This window comes from Tetrao urogallus (genome assembly GCF_951394365.1).
Source record: "Tetrao urogallus genome assembly, chromosome: 1".
NCBI classification, from domain to species: domain Eukaryota; kingdom Metazoa; phylum Chordata; class Aves; order Galliformes; family Phasianidae; genus Tetrao; species Tetrao urogallus.
This window is the reverse complement of record NC_136813.1, coordinates 110,470,128-110,488,672: the sequence shown is the minus strand read 5'-3', so window position 1 is coordinate 110,488,672 and position 18,545 is coordinate 110,470,128. Positions and strand designations below refer to the sequence as shown.

General features: G+C 45.9%; 1 protein-coding gene across 1 annotated transcript; it reads right to left on the bottom strand.

The window, feature by feature from the left end:
• Nucleotides 1-7,015: 7,015 nt before the first annotated feature.
• On the bottom strand, nucleotides 7,016-10,640 carry COL8A1 (collagen type VIII alpha 1 chain; the record flags this gene model as incomplete). The annotated part of the gene is made up of 2 exons (XM_079549587.1): nucleotides 7,016-8,922; nucleotides 10,328-10,640. 2 exons carry the CDS (start codon nucleotides 10,638-10,640, stop codon nucleotides 7,016-7,018), a joined length of 2,220 nt encoding a protein of 739 aa, XP_079405713.1.
• Nucleotides 10,641-18,545: the final 7,905 nt, after the last annotated feature.

Below are 18,545 nucleotides of genomic sequence, written 5' to 3'. Positions count from 1 at the left end.
CAAAATGTTTTATTTTTTGTATGACATTTTTATTTTTTAAGTGCAACATAACTGTTTACTGTTGAAAAACAGCACGGAAACCTCATAAGGCAGAAGCTTCTTCTAAGCCAGAGGATAATGGACTATTTCAAGCTGAGCTAACTGAATTTCTGTGAAGCTATTTAATGGGAAAAACACAAAACTTTCAGCTGAAAGTATCAGGGATGTATAAAAATGTGATTCACATTACTTATTTATCAGCAAGAACTTTTTTCCAAATGGTTACTTCTCTGGAATACCTTCTTTTCTAATGTCCTCCAAAAGGATTACACTGTTAAGAGACTGAGACAACTATTCAAGTAGTGGATGGATGTCAATGCTTGAATCTTGTAATACGGAAGTGGCTTTACAAGCGATGCCTTTAAGTCATTACTGTGTGTTTGGGAGAAGGGGAAACATGCAAACGTACAGATTTCAATCTGCCCTCCTCCTGAGCAGAGGACATCCATCTTCTGTGAAGAAGCCACAACCTGCACTGGTCATCAACTCTGAACTGCTGTCTGTGTGTGCCAAAGGTGAAGACCCTTTGGTCTGTTTACTGGAGATGCTGGCATTGACAATGCTCATGTTGTACCAGTTTATGGAAAAAAACATATGACCTGTGCTGTGCTTCCAATAAATTTTACGGTTTTTGACTTCTCTTAGAATAGAGGGAATTTGAAGACTGAAGCTTTGTCTCGACTGCTTGTGTCTCTTGCTTCCCCCAAATGACAACAGGAATGTGAGCTCAGACAGAGATGTTCACAATTGAGTTTAACCTTAGAGGCACAGGTTTTTGGATTTCCAGACTTCAGGGTAGAATCTAGTATGTCTTTCTGTTCTCCTGCAAGAATGACAATATATTTTTCCAACTGTAATCCCCTTTCTCGCATGCTGCAAAGCATTTACAACTCTGACATGCATAAGTACGAACAATAAATGTTCCTGTCTTCGGCAGCAGAATGTACTGGACACTGTAAGACTGCATCAGCTGAATTACTGTTTGGCTACCGTTTACATCTCTCGAGGTTTAAATGATGTGGCTGAGCTAAATCAGTGGGCATTTACATGGGAATTTAATGGAGACATTTATTGGGAAGATTGTGTTTCCTGTATTGATTTGTTTCAGTCACCCTACCAAATAAGTTATATTTGCCTGGGAATGTACTTGACAACTTTTAAAATGAAAGAACAAGTAGAATTCCATTCTAAATCTTTCACAGGATCTATTTATATATCTTTTTATAGAGTCAGGCTTTTTTGGGAAGATCTTTATAGTTATCTACTGATCGTACCTGAAGAAAACACTAAAATCTGTTTCAAAAAAGTCTTTGAAGTGGATAGAAAAAATTTGTTGCTTTTTAATAAAAAGACACAAAGATGTAGTACATCTGGAACCAGTACAAGCAATTACAATATGATCTCAAGCCTCTAACAGGTCATGAGCACAGTGTTGTCTTTTTCAGGGGCTGAGCATTACAAGAGTGCTGATCCCAGTTCCTTTGCTGCAGCAGTGTAGAGGAGTAAGCACTGGAGTGACTGAAGAGCCATCATATCTTTTTCTTATTTCTCTTGTAGAATGCAATTGGGGATTAAAAAAATTCCAGATAGCTTCTTCTTTAGCTCCTTGGCTCTGCCACTTGGCAGCTGCTGAGTGCAGTGTGACTTTGGAGGCAAGCCACTGCCAATGAAAAGGTGGCTTGTGCTGTTGTATGCTGTTTTTACCTAGTGACTCCTGGCTTCTGTTCAATTTCAAGCAAATGGGACGTATTTAAAATAACTGCAGATGTCATAAAAATGTGCATCCCAGTGTGGCACGAGGAAGTGGTAGTTCAGCCACGATGGTGCTTCTGCATGGAGGGGCCCCTCAAACAGCTGTGTGCAGGTGGCAGCAGGGACAGAAGGAGCATGCTGGAGGATCAGGTCAGGTACCTGTGCTGCAGGGGTGGAGGAAACCAGAAGTAATTGAAGGGAGTGTATAAGCAGGAGGGGGAATGGCTGTTTACAAGTGTGGATAGTGATAGGAAATGGGGGGAATGGTCTTAAACTGAGACAGGAAGGTTTAGGTTGGATATCAGGAGGAAGTTTTTCACACAGAGGTGGTGACGCACTGAACAGGTTGCCCAAGGAGGCTGTGGATGCCCCATCCCTGGAGGCATTCAAGGCCAGGCTGGATGTGGCTCTGGGCAGCCTGGTCTGCTGGTTGGTGACCCTGCACATAGCGGGGGGGTGAAACCAGATAATCATTGTGGTCCTTTTCAACCCAGGCCATTCTATGATTCTGTGTTAAAGTAGCAGAAGTGGTCTTACTTAAAAATCTGAACAGAAAAAGGTGGAGTTCTGCACCAGAAAACAGTGACGCTGCCTTTAGCTCTGTCAGCATCTATGCCTCATGTTTACCTCAGTCACTTAGAAAGTGTTCATGACTATGCAGCACCAGCCCTGCACTGATTCAGACTACTGACGGCAAATCCACAAGGAAACAAAAGGGCAAGGAAAGGTGTTTCATGCAGCTGGCAGCGCTGAGCTTTCTTTGCACAGAAGTCCTTGCAGGAGTCTCACTATGCTGAGGGCAGAGGTGGGGGCTGCCTGCAGACAAAATAACTGGTAAAAAGGACTTCATGGCAAACAGACGGTGTCCCCAAATTCCTTTTTTACTTACAGTAGTCTCCTTTATTCTCATTTTTAATCACATCACTGTTATGGTCTCTCTAAGCTTCTTTTCTGACATTGGATATTGTAAATGTGCTCAAAATGCAGGCATTTATCCCTATCGGCTGCTGTTTTTTTATTTCTCCTCCATGAGTCTTCCCTTGTTCATGACTTTCTCCTTCTGATAATTAGGCAGTACTCCTGTGCATGCTTTCTGCCCACATCTCTCTCTCCTGCAGGAACACTGAGTCCACATGGGCTGAGGCTGCTGTCATGGCAGGGGGACTCTGCCATGTTCAGAGCCAGACCTGTTTGCTCGGGCATGAAGCAAGATTTGATAGTATTGATAAACAGTAGGCACTGTTTTTTTTTGAAAAAGGACAGCTGGCAGTCCAGCAGCTTTTATCTTCAGCAATTAGCAGTGAGCTAATTGGTTTTCATTGGTTTTCTCCCTTAAATGTTTTAGAAGGGTTCTGTGTATACTGGCCCTGCTTTGTCAGTGTCATACCACCTCACATGGCCACTTCTGCTATTCTGCCTTGAGAACAGACTTCTATGTGGACTTCTTGAGGGCAGGAATTAATGTGTTTACTTGGTCAATAATGTCTGCAGATTGTGGTGCCTATTATATCTGGGTCACGTTTTCAATGGTAGCATGTAATATCAAAGGTTGGCCTTAGGGCTTTAAAATTTTATTATATAATAACAGAAGGGCTACAATGCATACCTCAAATACTTCTTATTTTTTGCCTTTCCAAAGGCAAGGTTTCTGCACTGGAATTTTCCTTTGAAAGCTGCCCATTGCTTTGATTACATCATCAGTGGAGAAGCTGTCAAATTGTGAATCCCAAGGTGCTCAACCCCTATTTTCGTGTCTGTAGTAGCGTGTCTCCACAGGTATGAGTACCCTGTGAAGTTTCTTTCTGAATCTATTGCAAAGTCAGATGGTTCACCACTGCTTCTTCTCTTCCTCTTCCCCAGCAGTGGACTGAAGCTCACACCAGCAGCATCTTGCAGCAGAGATGCTCCTGTGTTTTATCTGCTAGCCCTACAAAATGCTGCACCATTAGAAAGACCTCACTCTGAAGTACCGAAGTACACACAAGTAGCAAGCTGGATAACATCCATCAGCCCAAGTTCTGTTTGGTCCAGACCCTTAGGGAGCCTGTTTGTTTTTGCCAGTATCTTTACTGTAATAATTAAAGGAAATACTGAGATACGAGATAAGGAAGGTCACAAATTATTGCACTGAATATGAACTGGACAGTGCCTAACAGATTCAGCTAAATCACATTTCTCACGGCTGCTTGTTGAGAACAACACAGAATCACAGCTTTTGTGTTTATTGATCAGTGAGTGTATGGTACCTCTTGTTTCCTGTGCCAGGATTCTTTTTTTAGCAGGGCAGGTAATAAAGTACTGTCACTTTTAAGATGAGCCTGATCTTAAGACCATGCAAAGCTCAACGTCTGTTTCTGATATAGATTAGTACTTCATTATTTTATTTGCAATTTGTCTAAAGTTTATGTGCCTTTAAAGCGTCAACTGTGTTTTGAAGGCTTTCTTATGGATGTTTCAAGTGAAATTTTGAATGCTACGGATGGAAATCAATTATTTATCTGTGAATAAATGGTGTTAAGATGTTACTTCCAAGTTGGGTTTTTTTTTTTTTTGGCAAGGTCTGTGCTGTTTATGCCCAATCCCATTATTAGCTCTGTGTAAAGCAAATACAGCCTTCTCAGATGTGGTATCACGTTTCAGAACAAACCTTTGTGGTTAGAAGGGCAAACAGAGCTTAAAATGCTTGAGCCTTGGTTACACCAAGCTGTGCTGCAGGTAGAAATATTGCTCTGGGCTGATTAACAGCAAAACTGGACATGGTATTAGTGGGTAAGATCAAGACAAACATCCTCTTGAAACTGCTTCATGGCTTTCTGATCTTATCTTACTTGGTTCTTTCAGGAGAATGCTAAAATGAAAGACAGTTAACTAAGAAGATGGTGTGTGATGAAAGACACAGGGTACTAGGAAGGGATAGGAAGGGATTGGGTACTGATTGCAATGTTCCATTCCTTTTTTTTTCCCTCCCCTGCTATGCCAGCATCTTCAGGGCGGTTCAAAAAGCAGTTTCCTGCCACAAGTGGTGGGTATTTAGTGTATTCATTTCGGTAGTGCCCTTTAAGGATGGAGGAAATGCTCGTCGTTGAAGCGAGGTTGGGGTGGCACACCCTGGGCTGTAACTTACTCTCTGCAGTGGAACTGCAGTTTATCACTGAACTAGATCAGTGAGAAATTAGTTGCCACTTTCGCACCAGCTTTTTGCCATGAGTGAACAACAGGATGAGGGGACGCGGATGGAGTGTGAAAAGTTGTTTCCACACCATAGGAATGTAGCACACATCTCTTAGCCTGGCATCCCACAGCCAACGTTGACTTTTTGGCTGAGTACAGCACCTACCAGCCCATCCCACATATGTCCAATCTCTCAGCTCCCCTCCTTTCTTACCCCTGTGCCTTTTTCAGTGGCAGACCTTCACGGTCTGAGCCAGCCATGCCACCACAGGGGAGCTGGAGGAAATCAGTCCTTGTGGCCTGGTACATGAAGCTGATGGGTTGAACGTTCCTTCTAACGACTTTGCTTAATGAAGAGAGGATCCATTTTTCTTTTTCTTTCTTTTTTTTTTTTTTTAAAGATATTTAATAAGATATTTTTTTTTTCAAATCAGTACAAAAATTTTAAATACAAAATTATTTGCTTTTGACATATCTCATATATTCTGGAAACATACCAAAGTCACCAGTGGCTGGTAAGCTGTCCGTCTGTTCCTGCCAACGTTCCATAAAATTTCTGAGATAAAGCACCACATTATATCACTGGAGTCCTTAGTCAATGTCAGACTGCATTAAACTCTGTATTTAAATAACAGTAATGCCAGTTAAATCCAATTTTAGTTCTGCATGAAAAATCTAGTTCATTTTTGAATCAAAAGCAGTAGCGTTAGCTAAGACATGGAAGAAGTGAGGAGCAACTCTTTCAACTAACGTAAGTGTGTGATGTGCAGCACTGTACAGGGAAACACAGAGAAGGACACTGTCGTTTTTTAAATTACTACTCTTGAGGTGAGATTAGCACCATTGATGAAAAGACAGTTCTTGCATAAAAGTCGCTTTTCCCAGATACAGAAAAGATTTGAGGCCTGCGGATTCTCCTAGACAATTGGTAACATATAAATAGGGATTGGAAATCAGCCGTTAGATAAAACGAAATTCACAGATGAATTTGTGTGATCAGCATTGCGGGTAAGGTTACTGGTTGATCTCAGGCGATGAGTTAGTTAGTTAGCAAACAGAGCTACTTTTGCTTTGCCTAGTCATGGAAGAGTAAACTGATTCCATTTTGGCTGAGTGGCAGAATATGTGTGTCCTTTTGCAAGCTGGACAGACTGCAGGTTTTTAGCACGAATATGGGAATCCATGCTAATTTATACCACCCTGCTGCATTGCCATGTGTCGGCTATGATGTCTTAATCACGTGGCATAATGCAAACAGTGAAGTCCTTACATTTGCTCTGATCTACCGCATCTGCTTCAACGGTGCGAGTACAGATGGAGGCTTTTTGAAGGTGTTGTGGTGTTTGGGGGTGAACCCAGTGCCTGCTGGAGTAAAGCGGTGTGCTGAATCCAGAGACCCCTGGAGAAAGCTCTCAGGGAACGGTTCTGCTGTCAGTATTCCTTTTCCATAATAAACAAATTGCTTAGGAAGAACAAAAATGAATCTGTAGGTATATCTTACATAAAGGGAAGAGAAGGAAAGCTCTCCAGTAAGAGAACCTCCGCTTGTCAGGCAGCCCTGCTGTTGAAAAAACCCCACCACCACCAAAATCCCCCCAAACAAATAAAAAGCCACTCATTTTTTTCCATGTAATTGGAGACTGACCTACTCTGTTTTCAGTCACTGTTTTTCGTCTCATAACTGTGATCAATGCATCAGTCAAATACACAGCAGGAGTGAGTGACAAAAACTGATTTGAACCTTAATATTGCATTATTGTGATGAAATGAAGCACGGCATCACAGAAATATATAATGTACAGCTAATATGTCCCCCTTGGGTACGAAACAACTGTTTATGAACCTGATACACGCCTTTAAATATGTTCACCACGCTTTTTTTTTTTTTTTTATATCTAGCTGTGCATGTTAAACTTTGTATTTTCTTTTTAACAGAATGGTCCAAAACAGTCATTAAATGCATCTTTTGTGGTATAAGAGTTTGAAGCAGAGAAGAAAGGTTTAGATTTGTGAATGTGTGTGTGTGTGTGTGTGTGTGTGTCTGGTTTTTGTTTTACATGGGATACAATAAATATCCTGAAAAAGATGAGTGAACGTATTGCCCAGCATAGAGTCCTGCTGCCTGCTCGGATGGCATCTGAACATAAACCTTGTCTCCGTGCATCAGCTGAACAACAGCACTCCCAGAGGCTTGGTCCAGGAAGCCCTTCTTGTACTCATCGTAGGTGTACATCAGTGGCTCGTTGTTCTTGAACAAAGCCACCCAGACGCTAGCACCTTTACAGTGAACATGGTAGGCAAAGTAGTAGATCCCGGGGATCTCACAGGTAAAGATCCCTGTTGCAGGGTTGTAGTTTTGACGGCCGTTGTAGAGGAGCTTGTCAAACTTCACGGGCACACCGACCCGGGGGAAGGGAGTGAGGAGCTCTGCCGTGAACGCAGGCATCTCGTAGACAGCGCCGCCGGCCTTGCCCTTCTTGCCTGCATAGCCGTAGGGGGGCTTGAGGCCATCTATCCCTGGCCCTACCTCGGGCAGGTACTGTCCCGCAGCTGGTGGAGTCGGGGGGATGATTACTGGGGGTCCAGGTGGCCCAGGGGGACCGGGAGGCCCCTGGAGACCCGGCTGGCCGGGGGGACCAAGTGCCCCAGGCTTCCCTGGAGGGCCTTGCAGCCCTGCAGCTCCAGGTTTTCCCACGCCAGGAAAGCCAGGAGGACCGGGTTGGCCAGGTTCCCCCTTGGCCCCTGGCAGCCCTGGGGGGCCGATAGGGCCACTGGGCCCTGCGATGCCTGGGATGCCTGAGGGGCCCTGAAGACCCTGGGCACCAGGCAGCCCCGGCTCACCCTTTGGCCCCACCAGCCCCGGGACACCTGGTAGCCCCGGCAAGCCCTTGTGCCCTGCTTCTCCCTTGGGCCCAGTGGGGCCTGGCAGCCCCCTCAGCCCTGGAGCTCCCACTTCCCCAGGAAAGCCTGGCTTCCCTGGGAACCCCTGCAGGCCTGGTTCACCTTTGGGGCCCACCGGTCCTGGTGGCCCCACAGCGCCGCCTTCTCCTTTGGGTCCTGGGAAACCAACAGCACCTGGGGGGCCCATGATGCCCGGCAGGCCTGGTTGGCCAGGCTCCCCTGGTGGCCCCCCCATGCCCGGCGGCCCTGCATGGCCTTTCTCCCCCTTGGGCCCCAGAGGACCAGGCAGGCCACCTACCCCACGCTCACCTTTGGGGCCTGGAAAGCCTGGCTTACCAACCCCAGGGAGACCTGGAGGGCCTGGCAAGCCTGGCAAGCCTTGCTCCCCTTTGCCACCTGGGAAACCTGGCTGACCAGGGATGCCATCTTGGCCGGGTTTGCCAACACCAGGCAGGCCAGGAGGTCCTTGCATCCCAGGGACACCTGGAGGCCCCTGCAGCCCCAGCTCACCTGGGGGACCAGGCTTGCCTACAGGGCCCTGAGGGCCAGGGAACCCCACCATACCTGGCTTCCCCACCCCTGGCAGACCCACAGGGCCGGGGGGACCAGGCAGCCCAGGTGGGCCCTTCAGCCCTGGCAAACCTGGGATCCCAACACCCTTCTCCCCTTTTGGACCAGGGATCCCAGGGACCCCTGGGGGACCTTTCATCCCAGGTTCACCCTTTGGTCCTGGCTGTCCCTGCAGCCCCGGAGCACCCGCTTTCCCTATTCCTGGGAGTCCATGAGGTCCTGGTGGTCCCTGTGGCCCCGGTATCCCCATGGGCCCAACCTCTCCTTTCGGCCCCATCTCCCCTCTTGGTCCAGGTGGTCCCATCACCCCTGGTTTCCCAGGCATCCCTGGCAAACCCGGCTTCCCAATTCCTGGATATCCTTGCGGACCCGGTTTTCCTTTGGCTCCTGGCACACCATGACCTGGTAATCCTGGTGGCCCTGGTGGTCCTCTTGGTCCAGGCTCACCAGGGGGGCCTTGCTCACCCCTTAAGCTGCGCATGGGTATTTCTGTGTAGGAGAAGAAAGAAAAAGGAAAAGGAAAAGGTAGGAGTGTGAATTGTATGAATCGAATGACGATTGTACAATGTACAGTTCACAACTCTTGAAAAACACAAAGGCAATTTTGAACTGAGCCTGCTTCATATGGTACCTCTTGGTTTTGTGGTAGCTGGAAAAGTCAAAAAAATTACTGGCTGATGTTTGCAATTAAGAAGATGTTCTTGCTGTTTTGCTTACTTCCAACTTGTGTTTCTGTTTATATGAAAGAATTGTTTTGCATCCTCTCTGTTTGCTTTTTTTTTTTTTCACATAAGAGCCATTTCATAGCATTTTCCATGTGTACAGTATTAAGCAGAGAAATCTGACTTTTCTCCTGTATTACTGTAGACTAACCTGTGAGTAACTAACTTTCAGAAGGACGCAGAAGCTGTGTGGTGTGATTGTGTGGTAGGAGTAGTTTTGGCATCAGAGTACTGTTGCTGGGAGGGCTTACATTAGCAAGATCAATACAATAAAGTTGTATCAGTAAGAAATTTATGTGTTGGTATGACTGCCAACACCAAGGCTTTAGCTTCCTTTAAGATATTACTGGAAACCTGCAGCCTCACTCAGCATTGCTAAGCTCTCAAAAGTTTTTGGCATAGATATGGCTAATTAGAGCTCCCTCGAAACGCTTCATAAAATGCTTTATATTATCCCAAACCACGTTTTTATCTGTGTATGTGATCATGCAGCATTTCAGGTGAAGGTGGTGCCACATGGGAGCAGTTGTGCTGGGGTCTGGTTGCTTTTTTGTTCTGTAACGTGAGAAGAATAATGTGAGAATATAAAGTGAGAGTTTGAGGTTCAATGAAAGAAGAGGTTTCGGGGCAAAAGATCTGACTGTTCTTTAGGAGGGGAAAACCCTCTCTCTGCATGTTTTGCGTTTTATGCGCACAGAAAAAGTCCTTTGCTCAGAAGACGGTTTGGTTTTACCGCAGAGAGTTATTCTTGTTCACATACTCCAGAAATAGACCCTGAAATCCTCCCTCTGCCACTGAAGCCAGTGGAGACTGTAGTTAATCTGAACTTTTAAAACACAAAGCATTAACCAGCTGAGGTCGCACAGACACATGCTGTCTCCAAAAGGGTTGTGTGGGCATTGCTAGTTTGGATGTTTTTTGTTGCTTTCGTAAGTATCATCATATTTTCCAAACTTTCTTTACTGAATACTGAAAACACTTGTAGGTGCAGGACTGTGTAGTAAGTCCTGTGTGTTCAGCACTTCAGTCCCATAGATAATCAACAGAAAGATGACTTAGAGAATCAAAAAAGCAAATGTATGCCACATCCAGCTGACAGCAGCCCACTCACCCAGGGGCAAACACTGATGTGTGGAGTGTGACAGGGCCAGGCTGATGAGGGACCTGCCTACCTTTTTCTTTCTTGGCACCCATGTCTTTGCCAAGCATTGGCACCTGGGGAACCTCCTTCATGTACTGAGGCAGGTGGGGGTACTCCTTGCCATACTGCATGTGGGGCACCTCCTTGCCCATGTGCTGCATTGGGATGCCTTCCTTGCCCAGCGGCATGTGAGGTACTTGTTGTCCGAGGGCTTGGTACTGGGGCACCTGGGGCGGCAGCTGCTTGATTCCATAGTAGACACCACCACGAGTGGACTTTACCAGCTGCAGGGAAATAGCAAGAGCCACTGCCAACAGCTGTGTGGGAATGAGCAGCATGGCCATCACCTGTAGGAAAACAGAAAAAAAATCAGTTGGCAGAGATTGTTTTCAGCTGTTATGAAGGCTTTGGACCATGTAGTGACATCTTGCTTAATTCTCACATTTTGCTCCTGCTCTGAGTTCTCTGTTAATTTGCATTTGAAGAAGGGCCTGCTCTTTTTGTAGAACATTATCCTTCACTTTCTCTGAAATCTAATCTTTCAGTGGTGATTAATGTGTCATTATTACTGAGGAGGGGTAATTTAAAACTGTGTAGGAAACAAGGATGTTAATCATCAGTTGGGTGTATGACAGGAGAGCAATGGATGTTGCATACCTTGACTTTAGCAAGGTCTGGCACTGTCTCCTGCAACATCTTTGTAATGAGACTTAGAAAATGCGGGATAGATGAGTGGACAGTGAGGTGGATTGAGAAGTGTCTGACTGGCAGTGCTCACAGGGCTGTCAGTGGCGCATAGTCTGGTTGGAGGCCTGTAACTAGCAGTGTTTCCCAGGGGTCAGCGTTGAGTCTGGTATTGTTCAACATCTTCATAAGCAATCTGAATGAACGGATGAAGTCTGCCAAGTTTGCTGTTTATATAGAGCTTGGAGGAGCGGCTGACACACCAGAAGGCTGTGCTGCCATTCAACAACACCTGGACACGCTGGAGAGTAGGGCAGAGAGGAACCTAATGAGATTCAACAAGACAAGTGTAGTCTTGCACCTGGGGAGGAATAACTGCATGCATCTGTACAAGTTAGGGGCTGATGTGCTGAAGAGAAGCTTTGCCAAGAAGGACCTGGAGGTCCTGGCTGACAACAGGTTGGTCATGAGCCAGCAGTGTGCCCTTGTGGCCAAGAAGGCCACTGGTATCCTGAGATGCATTACATGAGTGTGGCCACCAGGTTGAAGGAGGTGATCCTCCCCCTCTGTTCTGCCATGGTAAGGCCACATCCTGGAGTACTGTGTCCAGTTCTGGGCTCCCTGTTTTAAGAAAGACAGGAATCTTATAGAAAGAGTCCAGTGGAGGGTAACAGAGATGATGAGGGACCTGGAGCATCTCACTTATGAGGAAACAAACACTGAGAGACCTGGGACTCTTCTGTCTGGAGAAGGTGGAGAGGATATCTCAGCACTGCAAGTGCAGGAGTCAAATGGATGGGGCCAGGCTTTTTTCATTGGTGCCCAGTGGCAGGACAAGGAGCAACAGTGCATCTGGAACTCGGGAAGTTCCATACAAACACTGGGAAGGACTTCTGTACTGTGAAAGTGACGGAGCAGTGGCACAGGCTGCCAGAGAGATGGCGGAGTCTCCTCTGGAGATATTCTAGCCCTGTCCGGACACTTTGCTGTGCATCCTGCACAGGTACAGCCTGTAGGATGCGCAGGATGTAGGCACCCTGCTTTAGCAGTGGGATTGGACTCAGTAACCTCTAGAAGACCCTTCCAACTCCTACGACTGTGAGTTGTGATTCTGCCATTTCCCTATTTCTGCTCTTCAGGAGGCTTTTCTTTCTGTCGATGTTGACACTGCTGTCATTAAAACACCCAGCAGAACGTTAATATTTTCAGTAACGATCCTAAACAGGCAAAGCAAGCCACGGAAGTCAGAACGGAGGGCAAACAAGCCGAAGAAGAAGCGAAGTACAGGCGAACTAACGCTAGGTGGAGCGGGCGTCTCGCGGCTGCCCTCCGCGCTCTCTTCCCGCGCAGCAACGGCCGCGTGGCGAGGAAAGGGGAGCGCGGAGGCTTTGGGGTTGTGGTGCAGCTCAGTCCCAGTCGGCGCCGTGCAGGCAGCTGAATGCTTTGGCCATGGGGCTTAGGCCGCGTGCAAGCCCAGCATGCACCGGGGAAGCGGCTGGGGCTCGTCTGGTAGCTTGAGCTGCACCCGTGGCCCAGAGAGACGTTCTTGGGGTAACGCCGGCTCAGTGTGCAGGGAGCGCTCCGTGTTGCTGGAGAGCTGTGTCGAGGTCTGCTCTACTCGTGTGATGGGAAAATCGCCATGCGAGCTTTTGAAGAAAAGCAGTACAAGGTGCGGGATAATTTGAGACTGTTGTTGAAACCTGCAAGTATGAAGGGCAGGGCGGATTTGGAAGAAGGAGGTTATTAAATTAGTGTTTTGGCTACTTTGCTGTTCTGGTGGCCAATTTTTTATTTTTTTTCTTTAAAAAAAAAAAAAAAAAAAAAGATAGTGGAATCAGTGGAGAGGGAAATAGGTAAAATTCCTTTGGACTTAATTTTTCTTTTTGTTCTTATTGCAAGATGTGGTTTTGGTGTGCAAGTGGGAGCCATTTGAAATAATTGAAGTAAATTCTTATGGGGAGGCACCAGTCCACAGTGTAGAGGGAACTGAACCTCTCTGCTTGCCATACCTGGCCACACCAAACCTCTCGCAGTGCACCTGCAGGCACGACTGTGCACACACGAGGTGCTTTTATGTGCCCGCGTGCGTGGAAATTCTGAGGGCAATCCAGCCAGAGCTTTGAGGGATAGGAAGGCTCCAGAAATGAGGTGACCTCATTACATCTGTGTTTCCTTTCAAGTCTTTTTGACTCATTGTAACCAAAACAGTGTGGCTTGGAAATGACAGATTGTTTCTTATCTATTGACTTTGGCTGGGGCCAGTGGCTGTGGAGTGGAAAGTAGGGGATGTATTTACTGAGTGACCTTGGGCCCAATGGGCCTTGGCTGACATTGCTGTGGGAGGAGGTCAGTGTCTCCCGGGCAGCCTCACGCATGCTGTCGGGGTCTTGGATCCACTGCAGGAACCTGGGAAGGGGCAGTGCTGGTTGATGGCCATGCAGCTCCCACAGGAGAAAGGGTCAGGCAAAATTAGCCTCGATGAGCATGATGAAGCCATGTGTTTGACTGCTACTGCAAAATGCCTCTCAGCTGCTAGGAAGCTATTAAGAGTCTTTAAGTACCTAGAAGCTGCTGAAGACCTTGTCTTGGTTTTTAGGTAAGTGTGTAGATCCTAACTGTTGGTTAGGTACATTGGAGCTTATGAATAGCAAAAGGAGATTTTGACAGCAGCGGCACAGTTTAAGGACAATATCAGAGACAGGAAGAGAAAAATGCATGCTGAAGATGCAGCCAAAGTGTAGGGTTCTCCACACCCTTCACCCATATCTCAGCAATTTTGGGATGACCTCCAAACACAGTATGATCCAATGTGCTTTCAAAATTATCTGTCAGCAGAGTGATAAGCTGACTTTGGAAAGGGATTTTCCTGGGCTAGTAGAATGTGTCTACATGTTTATGGCAAGTGAATCCGTGTGTGCATGCTCATTTAGAGAAGCCAAAGACTTGAAGTAAGCAAAAATTTGCCTAAACTGTTTGAATGTCTGAAGAAAGAGGGAGAAAAAGCTGCTGCGTCCCGTGCACAGCCAAGCATACGTCTGCCTCTCTAACAGATGCAGTCAGGTACATCATTTTGCTCCTGTCATTCAGGTTGTAAATATTTTGCTTCACCTAGGGTGGGGCAAGCAACTGGAAGGCAAAGGAAAATTATCCCAAGCCACAGTGTTTAACTGCTTGTGTGTGAATGCATGTGGATCAATCTGTGGGTGAGGGAGTCCATGGAAAAAAAAATGCATTTTTACGGGCAAAGCTCAAGTGAGAACATTTCTCAATAATCTCTTTGGTAGAGCTTTTCTCCTGAGAAAGCTGGGGACCTCCCTTAGGCTGTTTGTGTTTGTCAGCAGAAACCGAAGACAAAACAAAATGTACCAGCACTCATAATTCTTATATTAGTGTGAAGAAATAATGGCTGTTTAGCCTAATTGGGTGAAGAATGTATGGAAAGAGTGATGCCCGTCTAGACTTGAAATCATAGGTGGTCTTGCAAAGAGTGGAAATCAGACCTTGATTAGTCATTTGTTACAGGCAAATGACTGCTTTGCAGTCAATTTTTGGGTTACATATAATTTACCAGTGTCTCATGATTTGTAGGACATTTGCCCAAAGGCTAGTTCTACTGGTTTAAATTGCCAAGATATTGCTTTTGAGCTGCTGGGTTTCTCAAAACTGCACGAGACATGAGGAGTGTATCACAGTGACCTGAACTCTTCTGCCCTAGGGTCCTTTCCGTGGGGGAGCTGCGGGGACCTGCTCCCCACTGCACCAAGGGCATGGGCTGGCCAGTGCTCAGATTGCCATGTGGACATGACTGCTGGAAAACTCACAAAGGAGGAGGCGTCCTGATGTCTCTGCGTGGTTTGCACACAGAGGAGAGCTACTAAAAATATTTGTTGCCAAAAAGCTACATTCTCCACAGTGTTTTTGGCTTGAGATCAAGAATGGTTAGGAACTTGTAGCTACTTTAGGATTATCCTTGATAACTTATCACATTACAAAATATTTACAGTGGTGTACTCAGGGATGGCTCCTGTCTTGGGAACTGGGAGTTTCAGTCCCACCTGGGGCCTCCTGAACCTCACTCAAGTCTCTCCCTGTCTACAGAGGAACTCAGGGACAGCAGAAAGCCACAGAAGCAGCCATTAACATGCTTCAGAGTGAGGAGTAGCACAGCTGTGTGGCAGAGCACTGGCAGGTTCAGAGGCATGGCAGCCCTCCCCAGGGACCCCCCTGGCTCCCAGCTCAGAGACAGAGGTAAGTGGCAGCTGGTGCTGAGCCAAAAAGAGGCTCACTACAGGTGGTAGCCATTTGCTTTCTGTTTTCATTTCTGGTGTTACATCAGTAACAAAAAAATCTATACTGCTACCATGTTGTGTGACTTTGTTCTTTAACCTCTGGGTTACACCTGTGAGCACATGGATACCTCCACCTAGCCAGCTTTCTTCTGAGAAATGCATCACAAAATGACAAGAGCAGCCATCAGAGCTTTAGATAGGGTGACTGCTCATTACTAGGGACTGGCTGGGGTGACTGCCACTGGGAAATGCCTTTATTTATGAAGAGTCAAGTAAAAGGGGTCCTCATTCTTGGAAGCATCATGGCAACCCATAAGTGATTTGAGCAGTGTCCTTCCTAACACATTGATGTCTGCAGTTTTCAGACTTGATTTCAAAATCTAATCTCAGCTAAAATTAATCTGCATCATTAGTCCTTAATGCCTTTGAGGAGTAATTTGTCCATCACTGAATACTTTCTGAAGGGATTTGGGGATGCACTGTACTGCACAGAGGTTGAATTTTAGTGACGATTTGTATTTTCAGGGGCAGGAAAGACTGACAGCCTTCTGCTTGCCAAATAATTTTGTTTGCTTAGTGCTTAGGATGCCATAATATGTGCTTTACCACTCGAAGGTGAAGCACTTCTCTGTCTTTCTGTGCCAAACAATGTTTAATGTCATTTGGACAGATGTTTTCACATTTGCAATCAAACTAATTAAACCTTTAATTTAAAGTTTCTTTTTGAATGTTCAGTCACAAACCACATGTAAACAGGAAGTAAGGACAACAAATTGCAGCTTGGCACAAAAATTCCCCTCAAACCTCCAGAACATCAATTTAGACTCGTTCTACCAATTTAATCTTAAACCTTATTTTTGGCAATAGAGAGAATAAGGGAGGTGGGGAAGTGACCCCATCCATTGCGCTGCCAGGAGGAAATAGATCTTTTGTGCCAGGCTTGGAGTATCCTTCACCATTTTGCTTCTGACAATGCTTGGTGTTACTGGGGACAACACCTGGTTCTTGTGGGTGAAGAGTTTACCTTGCTGAAGGGCCTGAGTACTCAGCAGGGAAGACCAATCATAGCAAACTGGTGTTTGTTGAATGTAGTACTGTATTTTTGTGCCCCGTGAGATTCCCCCACAAAGATCAGGTTTGTTTATTTTTTGCCTCCTTCCTTTTCACTGCCCCTTCCAAGGAGTCAGAGTAGTGTTGAGTGTTTGTGCTCTGTTTGGGTAACTGAGAAACAGCTATTGTTCAGTACGTTCAAAATAAATTAAATCATTTTGCTGAAGGTCTGCGAACTGCAGCTGATTACCATGTGTTATTTAGTAAATCTAAGACAGTCATACCACGGATTGTCACAATAAACATTTTTAAATGCACACATGCATAAACTTGCTGTGAGTGGGGAATACTCAATACGTGGCAGATGCTATTTCTGTCTTTTTAAATCAAAATGATGCCTGAAGTTGCTTTCCTGGAGAAGCGTGAAAACATCTCAGTAAATGGCTTAATCTTAGTAACAGATAATCATCTATAAGCTGCCTTTTGCTTCATGGCAATTACATGATCTTTTCTCTCAGTGCCTGGGGATATTTCCATTTATTCATTTGTAAATCCATTTCCAAAGATGAAGCAACCATTCTGCTCCAATCTTCTTCCAAGCAGATTTGTGCATGTGCTCAGCCTGGATAGTGAGCTGGCTGTCTGGATGGAAATGGCACCCTTTAAGTGACCCCTTTCCTACTTTCAAACAACTTACATTCATGTGTGTGTGTCTGTAGCTACATACATATTTGCCTACCTGCAGATAGTTCTGTGTGTACTGTGTGTGAAAGCACGTCCTGTGATTGGAAGCAGCAGATGGGAAGGGGAAGCGAGGCTGTGTAGACCTAACTGTACTGTCCTCAGTCTTCTCTGTATACCTGGAGAGAGGACCAGCTTAGGGGAATGTTAGCATAACAGCATGTGACTGTAATTATGGGACTAGTATTAATTATGAGTTGGATTTAGCAAAGACCTGCCTTTGAATACATTTTCCTGCCGTGCATCATGTGCTTGAATCCTCTGTCTAATGCTCTCTTCTGGGCCATTTGCCTGCAGTCTTGGTCAGATGGCTTCGATGGAGACACCTTCAATACTGGCCAGGCCATTGCCCCATAAGGCAGCCACACAGTGATCAAATCCCAGTGCTGTCTGTGTGCTGATCAGCTCTGGTAACCTTCCTGGTGCAGTGCCCAACCTGGGCTGAATCTCACACCATAACTGGCTACAAAGCATTACTGGCCACAAAACAATCTGGCTTTTAAGCTGCTCTTGGTTTTTACTCCATCCCTCATGAGGTTGTGCTAATAACATGCAGGGAAAGTTCCCCAAATTGTGGTGATCTGCAAGGTGTTTCTTAGTATTTCAGTGTTTTAATACAAGACAATCTCTCTAGCAGTCCTGCTGTAAATTGTACTCACTGTAAGAGGTGAAAGAGTTTTGCAGTTTGGTGCCTTTCTGTTCAGCCAGCTGCAGCTGATAGGGCTCCAACAGGTGCCCCAGCTGAGCTAACTGCAGATCTGATGCCAGTCCTGTTCTGAGGGCTGGTTCTGAAGTGAAGGGGTGAATTGCCCCATTGCATCAGGTGTGTGAGTAGGCAGAAGGGAAGCAGGAGGCTGCTGCCAGCTCTGGCAATTAAATTGAACTAAATGTGACCTGAATCTTCACCCAAATATAAATGGCAAAGAGTCTCAGGGATATCTGCTGGTTTTACTCTCAGAGAACTTTTACTAATGGAAGTATTGTACTAAAAGTAGGAAAATCAAAATACATTCTTTGTGGAGGTGCATTGACTCCTAGAGAGGCCAGCAAGGCTCAGCTCAGGCCACATGCATATATAACATAGACTGGTTCAAGATTTTCTCTTGTGACTCTGAGAAGACTGCTTAGAGGGGTAGCCTGTTACAAGCTGGCAGCTCTCAGTGCATTTAGGAAAGCCTGTCTGTATGTGTAAAAAATGGGGTGTGGTTTAGTCTCTGTTATCAGTGACAAAATGGGTTTCTTAAAAGTTTAGACCTGTAACTCTCCTCCCCTTCTCTTTTTTGGCGTCGCACGTTGATGCTGATTAAGTTTGAGTGTTTTTCAGTGGTCCAAATAGGAGTCATTAACCCCTAAAAAGGTGTCAACATCATGAAATCTCACTGAGTGTCTAATTCTGGGTACAGTCTTTTTTGATTGAAGCCTTGAAGGCCAACTATATCCCAGGCTATATCCCAGCAAGAAGAGGGAGGTGACTGTCCCCCTGTG